Raw genomic sequence first — 11,302 nt, 5'->3', positions numbered from 1 at the left:
AGATTCAATACTGACACAGAAAGCCATCATATCATCATATCATCCAGGAGCATAGTAGAATTTAGAATCATCTAAACCATGATGGCCTGGGTCGCCAACATCGCTTTCATATGTGTAATAACATAAGCATAAAAATTTGTATAAGTACGTTTTTCAGCAAGACTTATCAGAGGTATTTGGACACATGAACATGATCTTGTTGGACGTCCCATTTATTTTATTTATTCATTTATTAGGATTAATTTATTAGGACAGAAACGGTAGTTACTGGTTACACAAGATTCATCAGTTCACAAGTTTCATGTCAAACAGTCATGGACAATTTTGTATCTTCAGTTCACCACACTTGCACGTCTTTGTACTGTGGGAAAAAACCGGAGCTCCCAGAGGAAACCCCACAGACAAGGGGAGCACATGCAAACTCCACACAGAAAGGACCCGGACCATCCCACCTGGGGATCGAACCCAGGACTGTGAGGCCTTAATGAAGAAGAGTGCTACCCACTAAGCCACCGTGCCACCCGGATGTCCTATTAAAAAAAAAAATTGCTATTAAAACAGAGTGACCTCTATGTGATCCCTTCAGCTATAACAACAGCCACTCTTCTGACGAGACTTTTTACAAGACTTTGAAGTAAGTCTGTAGGAATTTGTGCCCATTCGGTCAAAGGATGACAGCGTTTGTATGGCTGGGCACTGATGTTAATCAAGAAAGCTTCAGTTGATGTTCCAGTTCATTCCATTGCTGTTGAGTGGGGTTGAGGTCAGGGCTCTGCTGTTCTTCATGTCTTTATAAAACTTGATTCGTACACAGGGGCACAGTCATGCTGGAACAGGAAAGGGCCTTCCCTAAACTGTTACTGCATATAATTTTCTTCATATAATTGATTTATTTTGTTCACTGATTTGCAATAACATGTTGGCAAGAAAAGCAATGAGAACATAAACAGCACAACAGAGGTTCTATAGTGATCTTTATTGACAGTTCTTTTGTTCAATGCATTATTAAATAAAGCTTATTTTAGTTAAAACAAGATGTTATCCCTTATTTGAAAAGTAACATTTAAAAAAAAAAAGTTTGTCTGCAAAACAGCATTGTATAATAAACTTTAGTTAACATTAACCGTACATTAAAAATACCTGTAATAAAACACAATACATTTGGTAGACCGTTTCCTAGTCAGGCATTTGTTTATTGTTAAAAGATTCAGGTACCTCGTCCTCAGGGAAGCTGATATTTTCTCTGGATTGGCTGTTTTTCCTGAGAGAACATAAATATTACTCCAGAAAATCATAAAACATTAATAACATATACAACTATAATAAAATAACTTTTATTAGTACTTACCTGCCAAATACTAGATCATGGAGACCTGTAGAAATATAATAATACTGTTAAAATATTTTAGAATGATTTGTAATGGACAGTCTTGGGATTTCAATGAATTTCCTTTCAGTTCTTTTTGTGAATGAATGATTGGAAGATTCCAGCAGTTTTAGAATATTCTTTGTCAAGAAAACTGACAATTCAAGAACAAATCACCCAGCTAGCAGCTTCTTATTTACAGTAGACCTGTTTTTGGTGGTTTGTGGATCAAATTTGACAGTAGCGAATCAGGTCTCTTAAACTCTAAGCATGACACCCACGAGGATCTGCAGGCAGATTTTAGTGCAGCTGGCACAATGGGTAAAACATGTCATAAAGTTAGAGATAATAAAGCAATTTTACTGTCATCTGCCCTCTAAAAATGTATAGCTTGACCACCAATCACCAACCAGCAACAGATTTGCTTAGATTTGAATTTGTTTCATGCAGTCAGGTTAATTGGAGACACTGAATTGCACTATAAGTGAATGGGTGTGTGTACGTGTGTGTATGTGTGTCTGCCCTGGGATAGGCTCCACCACCAATCCCAACCCCCCGCAACCCTAATTGGATAAGTGGATAAGAAAATGTATGAATGAATGAATATTTTTAGAAGACCTCATGCCCTCTCTGAGAGCTTTGAAAGCCCAGACAGTTCCTATCTGAAATCTGACCATACAGACAATATTTCTCTTAGCATAATGACAATTCGAGTTTTCTTTATGACCCAATCAAATTATTTTTATTTATTAAAATGTCATCAGCTGTGGTCAATCATAATTACAGGAATTAAGAGGCCAAATAGCATTGTATTCCAATCATGAACTGTTGCAGAAATCATTACAATCCCAAGACTGCCGTGACACACGTCTCCAAAAAGTCCATGTCAACCTTTGCGCTCAACTGTATCTTAATGATGATGATTAATGGGGTATATACTGCTGTGTGGCACTCACATGGGTTGGTGTTACGATTCCTCAGCACATAAACAAAAAGCAGCACTGTTGCGACTGTAGCCAGAATCATTCCTCCAACAGCCGCCCCAATAACAGCAGGATAAGCCCGGAATGGAGGGTTAGCTAAAATACAACATGTAGTTTTTTTTAAAGACAGTAACCTTCTGAAGATCAAACAACTCCAAAGAATTCCTATTTCCCATTTCTCACCTGGATTCTTCCTCTGTGATGAATGTCCAATAGTACGGTGATTCACAGCTGTCACCCGGAACGCATATTTACCAGTAGGATCCAGACCGGTAATCTGGTAGCTACGTGCAGTGGATTCCAAATCCACTGTTACCTTCTGCCAAGGAAGAACATCTTCACTTTGTTCTACAGGTACAGGAAGCCTCTGATGCTCAATGAAGAACCCAGTGAGTTCTCCGTCTGTCTGGATCTGCCAGTCCATGTTAACATCTGTTCTCTGATGGTGGCTGTACATGAGCTTGGTGATGGTCACGTTTGGGGGCATTGGGTACCCTAAATCAGACAGGCATTAAAAAGCTGGTAAAATCTCAGATAATAGAACTGATGCCCAGATATTTAAACACCAGCTTTCCTTTATGGTACAAACAACTATTTGCTTTAAACTCACTCATCACCAGCAGAGTAATGGGGATCTCTGCTCCTCCGACAGCATTAGCAGCAGAGCACCAGTACTGTCCACTGTCCACCAAGCTGTCTGTCTCCAGTACTGTCAGATTCAACCAGGCTGCAGCCTGCTGAAGGATGTACTTTTGGGGGGCATCACTCACATTTTGCTTTAAATTATTGTACCAGGTGATTTCTGTCACCGCCGGGTAGTTCTTGATGAGGATGCAGGTGAGCTGGACGTCGTTTCCCTCGTAGACTGAAACCACACTGCGCTGAGTCTTCAGCTCTGGTGCCTCTGGAAGACAGTCATTCTGATTATACAATGTTTATTTTAGCTTTAATATGAGTTGGAAATTTAAAGATGTTGAATATGTAGCTTCTCACAAAGGAAGTCAGATACCTGAAGCTTATTTAAGCTATCTACCAGTTCAATTTCATTTCTAAATACTTCCTTACCCAGTTTCAACACACACTGTTTCGCCTCTTTAGCCAGCGGATGTTTGGCATGGCATATAAATGCTTTGCCACTGTAGGTGGCACTGGAGCGCAGGACCAGGATGTTGGAGTTCTCCTCAGATGTTCCTTGCATGTCTCCTGAGCTTGAGGCCCACCAAAGCAAAGCACGAGGGAAGCCGCCCTCCCAGGAGCAGGACAGCATCAGGTACTCGTTGTTACGTGTCGCATACGCAAAACACTGGGGTTCACCAAATGGCAGCCCTGGAAATGAAAGATATTGGTTTTCCTACTGGATTTGGGATCATATATGGAGTCAGACGATAGGTCATTAATATCATGCTTACACGTTTTACTGCTGCAGCTCTGGGAAGCTTGTTGTGCCACGTGTGAACCGTAGCAGGTGAATACAGAGTTGTTGGCAGTCTCAGAGCCTGGCTGGATCACGGTGATGTTACTGACAGCCTGTGTGTTGCCCCCGTTTACATACGGACCCGAGTTCAGGGTAGCTGGAGGGTAACCACCCACCCAGGAACAGGACAGAGCCAGATCAGTGTAGTTGTTGACCGGGATAATGAAACAAGATGGAGCACCATCTGGTGGATCTGTAAGGAAAATATTACACTGATACGAGATCCTGGTTCATTAGGGCTAATTTGTTTGGTTTAGCAGTGGAAGAAAGTCGATGCTCAGTGATGTAAGCTGAAGAAGGTCAGATCAGATGTTTTCTAGGTAAAGAGGGCAGTATTCCAGAAAAAGTGAGACAGATACAGATAGCATAACCGAACAGTGGTAATAAAAGTGCAGTGATTTTAGGTGTTGGAGGGATTTATGTTTCTCACACGTCTGTGGAGAAAATAGAAATTCATTAGCTTGATTGATTCACTTGTCCATTTAACAAGCTCCTTTTTCCTATACATTATCTTCTGTTTCGTGGTTTCACTTAAAAGTGCTTCTGATGTCACAAAACTGGTCAGTAATGACCAATAATTAGGAAAATAGTCATGAATCATAATCATTTCAACCACTGTTGCATCTGTGTGTTTCAGTCCCTCTTTAGGAAAAGACGAGACCTTATTTGAGATCCACAGAAGGCAAAATACAAGAAAAAGAAACTCAATTCATTGGATTCATGACAGTGGACGGACTTACAGTAGACGGTGAGCGTGATGGTTTTCTTGGAGCGAGTGTTGAGGTAAGTGTTCAGTACCAGACAGGCGTAATAACCCGCTTGGACACGCAGGATCTTAGTGATGTTGAGCTGAGGTCCAGTGTGGATCTGGGAGTTGTTGTAGAACCAGATGTACTGACCGGGAGGGTTAGCCATGGCTTTACACATCAGAGAGATGTTAGCATTTTCCAGAGCTGTGTATCCTTGATCTGTTGCTGAGTACGCTACCACGTCAATCTGAGGTAAATCTGGACCGACTGTACAAGAGATACATGTACACCGATCAGCCATAACATTAAAACCACCTCCTTGTTTCTACACTCACTGTCCATTTTATCAGCTACACTTACCATATAGAAGCACTTTGTAGTTCTACAATTACTGACTGTAGTCCATCAGTTTCTCTGCATGCTTTGTTAGCCCCCTTTCATGCTGGACCACCACAGAGCAGGTATTATTTAGGTGGTGGATCATTCTCAGCACTGCAGTGACACTGACATGGTGGTGGTGTGTTAGTGTGTGTTGTGCTGGTGTGAGTGGATCAGACACAGCAGCGCTGCTGGAGTTTTAAAACACCTCACTGTCACTGCTGGACTGAGAATAGTCCACCAACCAAAAATATCCAGCCAACAGCGCCCCGTGGGCAGCGTCCTGTGACCACTGATGAAGTTCTAGAAGATGACCGACTCAAACAGCAGCAATAGATGAGAGATCGTCTCTGACTTTACATCTACAAAGTGGACCAACTAGGTAGGAGTGTCTAATAGATTGGACAGTGAGTGGACACGTTATTTAAAAACTCCAGCAGCGCTGCTGTGTCTGATCTACTCATACCAGCACAACACACACTAACACACCACCACCATGTCAGTGTCACTGCAGTGCTGAGAATGATCCACCACCTAAATAATACCTGCTCTGTGGTGGTCCTGACCATTGAAGAACAGGGTGAAAGCAGGTTAAAAAAGTATGTAGAGAAACAGATGGACTACAGTCAGTAATTGTAGAACCTCAAAGTGCATTTACTTACATTAACACGTTCTTTCTATTGAAGGATTTAAAACTGTAAGGATGAGATGACAAAGACATTCGCAAAATATAAAAACAATATCTAGACAGTCACTGACAGCCAACACAGCCCTTATTCAAGATAGTTAGATATGTTACAGGTTCTACTCACATAACACGTTTAACCCTGTACGCTCACTGAGCTGTTGGTTGACTGAGTTTCTGGCCAGGCACCTGAACGAGCCTGTGTGGTTACGGGTCACTCTGGTGATGTTAACCAGACTGGAGTTTCCCTTGGCCAGTGTAGTAATCAGTCCCGTCGGGCTCTCCTGCTCCCAGGTGTAGTTAATAGGACCGGTGCCCTTCTCCACAATACAGCGCATCCATAATGATGAACCTTCCGCTGGAGATGCATCGCTCAGCACTATTTGTGGTTTGGAAATGCTCACTGTAAAACAGAACATCGTCCGTTATAAATGAAGCAGATTATTCAAGGACAACTATTGGAAAAAAAGCTAAACCCTTTCTTTTGTGACACCCCCCATTCCCATTCCCCATGTTAATCCCTCTTTCCATTTTCCTATTCCCTTGCTGCTGACACCACCCCCAGTCTGGCTGGATTCTAACTCAGAGCTACACTGGATAGTCACGCTATGCTCCATGGAAATCCCCACCACTCGTGCCTTGTTAGGTAAAATATCAAGGTGTCCATAAACTTTTGGTGACTTGTTTTTCTCCCAGGCCTCTATGTTGCAACAAATGTACTCTATTCTCTATGTGCATATTGTAGCGTCCGCCACTGGGGGGCCGGAACGGGCTTTACCCAGAAAGCCTTGCGGCCGTGGTATCCAGACTTACCGTAGCCGTGTAGCCCAGTGTTGGGGATGGTGTGGCTACGGTAAGGGCTGGATAAGCAGTTCTTTGTTTGTCTGTCTGTTGTGTGAATGTTCATGTGTGTGAATGAATGTCTAAAACAACCATCTCGCGGCCCTGATGCCCCTTCCTCCATACTTGCCGGCGCCACAATATATTTGCTCTATCTGCAAAGAAGAAACATTATGAAGAAGCGTACTGGATGATCGCCTGACGTCCGAGACGTCATTTATTTATTTTTCTTGTATTATAGTATTTCTTGTTCTCGGCCAATAAACATCCAGTAACCAAGGAGCAAACAACAATCAAATATATTTTAAAGTTATTTAGTTAAAGCTGTTTCTTAAATGCCATGTTCATCTAAGGGAGCATCTAAAAAGTTCATTAAGCAGAACGCTGAATAAAATGCGGTAAATGTTGTAATAGTTGCACCGTGACGTGTACGATTAGTTATGCCTGTATTACAGAATTGAGTTCTACATGGTGAAAAAAATATTTATGTAAATTTTGTGACGACGGTGAGACGTTAGTAAACAGCATTCTTTTTCTTAGAATAGCCCTTTTATTTAGGAATATTAGTTCTTGTGTGAATTACAAGGACAGGAAAAAAGGACGGCAGACACAGAAGTCAGAACAGGGGACGCGTAACGTTATTACTATTTTTTGCTCTTTCTTCTCAACACTTGTGCTTGATTTACACTGAAGCAAATATACACGTCAGCGCGTGCACGCGATTGCACGTTTGTTTGCGATTGAACTGATTAAAATACGAGCCGTTTTTAATTTAAAAAAGCCATTGTTACTCGTTTTCTTGTTGAAAAACGAATAACCAAAGGTACACGGACCCTACCCCAATAACCCCAACACCCCCAACCATTAACTTGGTTCTGGGGCATGCTTGTAAATAATTCTCTTTGTGCCCTACCATTTGAATTTCACTAAACTTAGACATAAGCTTACATTCTCACATACACATCAGCTATATAAACTCACTCCTTTCATGTAATAAAGTGAACGTTTACTCTGACTGTCTGTCTGTGTGAGTTTCCCAAGAGCAGCAAGATTTCTTAAAGATCTCTTGATGTTCTAACAGAGGTTACGTTATGTAATGGCGTGGAGAAACCCCATCCGACCTTCCTTCCTTCTAGTATATCAGCTGAGATTCGAACTTTAGACCTCAAGCTGTCTTCAGTGCTTTGCGCCACCTGAGCGACTCTTCAGTAACCAGTTTATCCTAACCAGTGACATAGTAGATCTAGTGCCACCCAGGGAGCAAAATCAGAAATGCATTTCTGGACAGGGTGCTGGTCTTACCCAAAAAGTAGAGCAGCCACAGCACCTCGTGCATGTCTTGGTGAATGAACAGGTCAGACTAACTACAGGTAGTGACAAGAGGTGAGATTTAAACTTTAAACTCCCCTTGGTGCTGTGCTGTACCCATAATATTTGCTGCACCAACGTGCTGCCACCATACAATGACTGCACAATACATTGTCTTAGTCTTGCCAAAAAATGCATGATTCTGTTACCCTGTATTCTTTTTTACTGTACTTACTCATCACCAAAAGCGTGATGGGAATCTCAGCGCTTCCGACAGCATTGGTAGCCGAACACCAGTACTGTCCGCTGTCCACCGTGCCATCTGTACCCTGCACAGTCAAGCTGGACCAACCAACACCATGCTGAAGAAGGTATTTTTTGAGATGATATCCAAGTCTTTGTTTTGTATTGTTGTACCAGATTATTTCTGTAACTGCAGGATAGTGTTTGGTCAGATTGCACGTGAGTTGAGCATCGCTGCCTTCAGTGACCGATACCGAGCTGTGCTGAGACATCAAAACAGGTGCATCTGGAGGAACGAGGCATATGGAACATCTTCAAATTCATGTGGAATAAAGAATCTCAAGAATATTTAGCGTGGAACTACACATTACACCGATCAGGCATAACATTAACTGACTGATCTGTGGCTATCCTGCCCCTTAAGCAATAAACTGTGATGCCCTGTGTATTCTGACACCTTTCTATCAGAACCAGCATTAACTTCTTTAGCAATTTGAGCTACAGTTGGATCGTCTGTTGGATTGGACCAGACAGGCCGGCCTTCGCTCCCCACGTGCATCAATTAGCCTTGGCCGCCCATGACCCTGTCGCCGGTTTACCACTGTTCCTTTTGATAGATACTGACCACTGCAGACCGGGAACACCCCACAAGAGCTGCAGTTTTGGAGATGCTCTGAGCCAGTCGTCTAGCCATCACAACTTGGCCCTCGTCAAACTCGCTCAGATCCTCACGCTCGCCCATTTTTTCTGCTTCTAACATCAACTTTGAGGATAAAATGTTCACTTGCTGCCTAATATATCCCCCCCACTAACATGTGCTGTGATGAAGAGATAATCAGTGTTATTCACTTCACCTGTCAGTGCTCATAATGTTATGCCTGGTCGGTGAATATCGAGCAATGATGAAAACGTCTTACCCAGCTTCAACACACACTTCTTGCTTTCTACAGCCAGTGGGTGTTTGGAATGGCACACGAACGATTTGCCATTGTAGCTGTTATTAGAATGCAAGACCAAAATGTTTGTTTCTTCCTCAGATACACTCAGCATGTCCCCTAAACCAGAGGTCCACCAGAGCAGAGCCTGAGGGAAACCCCTTACCCAAGAGCAGGACAGCACAAGGTGTTCGTTATTAAGGCTGGAATTGGCGACACATGTGGGTTCTCCATGTGGCAGCCCTGAGGAACAGTTAAGCAACATGTAAGCAAATGAACACCAGGTTCCTGTGTATGCAACTCATGTTAGATGATAGATTGTACACTCACACGCCCTGGTGTTGCAGGACTGGTTGAGATTTAATGCAACATGTGAACCATAGCAGGTGAACACTGAGTTATTAGCAGTACCAGGGCCTGGCTGAACCTGTGAGACTTCAGCAAAACCTTCTCTGTTCACTCCATTCAATGAAGTCCATTTTAAGGAAGCTGGAGGGTAACCCCCCTCCCAGGAGCAAAAGAGCTTTAGGTCAGTGTAGTTATTTGCTGGGAACATGGTGCATGATGGAATTCTATCAGGTGGATCTAAAGGAGGGAGTGTTAGAATGGGTCTTAGTGTTTAAAAACAATTACTGAGTAAACAGTGTGCTAATATTCTTTGCACAGTGCTAATATACTAGCACAGTGTGCTAATATTCTTTACGCTTCCTCTCTACTGATTTTAAACCCTACTCTGACCGAGGAGAGCCGTGACTAACACACACCCCCTCCGACACGTGTGCAGTAGCCGCCTGCATCTTCTCACCTGCATGAGGTGAGTTCACATGTGGATCAGCTTTGTGTCTGGAGAGACACACCCTGATCACATTATCCCCACATTATCCCCTCAGTCAGCCAGCAGAGGTCGTAATTGCATCAGTTATGAAGAATCTCCTCCGGCACTCACCCTTTGAACAACAAGCCAATCGTTTCCCTATTTCTTGGTCTAGCCTTTTTTATTGCTCTGCCTAAACAGATTCTTCCCTTTTTCATGAAAAAAATCATGAATTATTTTAAGAATCAGCTGCACAGGAAGAACACAAATCAACAACAAGAGAGAAAACCACCCTACATATATCCAGAATGAATGAAGAGAAAAGTGGACTCATGTAGATGATGTGAAGCAGGACTCACAGTAGACGGTAAGAGTGGTCGTTCTCTCGGAGTGAGTGTTGAGGTGAGTGTTCTTGGTCAGACAGGTATAGTCACCTGCTTGCATTCTCTGGATCTTTGTGATGGTTATCTGTGGTCCGGTGTAGATCTGGGAGTTGTTAAAGAACCAGACATACTGACTGGGAGGGTTGGAAAAGGCTCGACAAAGAAGGGAAATGTTTCTATTCTCCAGAACTGAAAAAACATTTTCTGTGGCCGTATAGGCTGTGGCGTCTATCTGAGGCAAATCAGGTCCATCTAGATAGAAGAGGCTGGTATTAAATATGTGCATATAATGGATTCTCAATGAGAAATCACTTCCTTAAGTAAAAAACTCACATAGGACGTCTAACCAGATCTGATCACTGCCTTGTTGGTTGATCTCGTTCTTGGCCAGACACCTGTACCAGCCTGTGTGGTTCCGGGACACCCGGGTGATGGTATATAGACTACTGTTGTGCTCAGCAAGAATGGTGACCAACCCGTCGTGTCTCTTGAGCTCCCAGATGTAATGGATAGGCTCAGTACCATTCCCCAGCCCACAGCTCATCCACACTGATGTGCCTTCCTCAGGGGAGGTGTCACTTAGCAGGATATAGGGTTTGGACACTGGTAATCCCACTGTAAAATAATAGAACTACTGATTTTGGAACTGATACAGTACCAAACTCATTATATGAAAACATCCTGCCCATGTCATAGCAGGTCTTACCTGGGCTCATGATGTCTGAAGGATTGCCGAAGGTACGGCGATTGACCGCTGTGACACGGAATGCATACCTCACACTGGGGTCCAGATTGGCAATGTGGTAGCTATGAGTCCCGGGGTCAAGATCATCAGCTACTTTCTGCCAATAAGAGGCAATGTCACATGTGCGCTCAATGAGGAACCCAGTGAGGTTGCCATCTGACTTGACTAACCATTCCAGATTAACATTTGTCCTCTGTCGCCCGCTATAGAGAAGTCGACTGATGGTCACGTTTGGAGGCACTGGGTAACCTGTAACAAAAATAGATCCAGAAACAAAGGTCAGAGGAGCTGGTATACCTATTTTACAGGTGTTTTATTGATACCAATACAAAGAAGAGACCTTCGAGACCTTCTGTCCCTCACTGCCTTAAAACACAATATACTTATTTATTAAATAAC

The 11,302-nt window shown here is 43.0% G+C and overlaps 2 protein-coding genes across 2 annotated transcripts; both read right to left on the bottom strand.

Moving 5' to 3' along the window:
• Window positions 1–2,574: 2,574 nt before the first annotated feature.
• Window positions 2,575–6,054, bottom strand: LOC134330908 (V-set and immunoglobulin domain-containing protein 10-like 2). The gene is made up of 7 exons (XM_063012180.1): window positions 5,763–6,054; window positions 4,564–4,839; window positions 3,759–4,016; window positions 3,415–3,675; window positions 2,960–3,253; window positions 2,666–2,844; window positions 2,575–2,580 (listed from the first exon to the last, which is right to left on the bottom strand). Exons 1-7 carry the CDS (start codon window positions 6,052–6,054, stop codon window positions 2,575–2,577), a joined length of 1,566 nt encoding a protein of 521 aa, XP_062868250.1.
• A 2,212-nt stretch (window positions 6,055–8,266) lies between these two features.
• LOC134330907 (V-set and immunoglobulin domain-containing protein 10-like 2) lies at window positions 8,267–11,076 on the bottom strand. The gene is made up of 7 exons (XM_063012179.1): window positions 11,065–11,076; window positions 10,865–11,000; window positions 10,492–10,773; window positions 10,135–10,410; window positions 9,292–9,546; window positions 8,944–9,204; window positions 8,267–8,289 (listed from the first exon to the last, which is right to left on the bottom strand). Exons 1-7 carry the CDS (start codon window positions 11,074–11,076, stop codon window positions 8,267–8,269), a joined length of 1,245 nt encoding a protein of 414 aa, XP_062868249.1.
• Window positions 11,077–11,302: the final 226 nt, after the last annotated feature.

Source organism: Trichomycterus rosablanca, chromosome 16 (assembly GCF_030014385.1).
Source record: "Trichomycterus rosablanca isolate fTriRos1 chromosome 16, fTriRos1.hap1, whole genome shotgun sequence".
Taxonomy (NCBI): Eukaryota; Metazoa; Chordata; class Actinopteri; order Siluriformes; family Trichomycteridae; genus Trichomycterus; species Trichomycterus rosablanca.
The sequence above is the reverse complement of the archived record's forward strand: the minus strand, read 5'-3'. Positions and strand labels throughout refer to the sequence as shown.

Excerpts from the sequence above, each read along its gene's own strand:
- LOC134330907 (XM_063012179.1), bottom strand. Across the intron at positions 10,411-10,491 it reads GATCTGGTTAGACGTCCTAT|ATGGACCTGATTTGCCTCAG; the intron begins GTGAGTTTTTTA and ends TCTTCTATCTAG. Across the intron at positions 9,205-9,291 it reads GTCCTGCAACACCAGGGCGT|GGCTGCCACATGGAGAACCC; the intron begins GTGAGTGTACAA and ends ACTGTTCCTCAG.
- LOC134330908 (XM_063012180.1), bottom strand. The coding sequence starts at position 6,054 with ATGTTCTGTTTTACAGTGAGCATTTCCAAACCACAAATAGTGCTGAGC. Across the intron at positions 3,676-3,758 it reads GAGCTGCAGCAGTAAAACGT|GGCTGCCATTTGGTGAACCC; the intron begins GTAAGCATGATA and ends TTTCATTTCCAG. Across the intron at positions 2,845-2,959 it reads CATTACTCTGCTGGTGATGA|GGTACCCAATGCCCCCAAAC; the intron begins GTGAGTTTAAAG and ends TGTCTGATTTAG.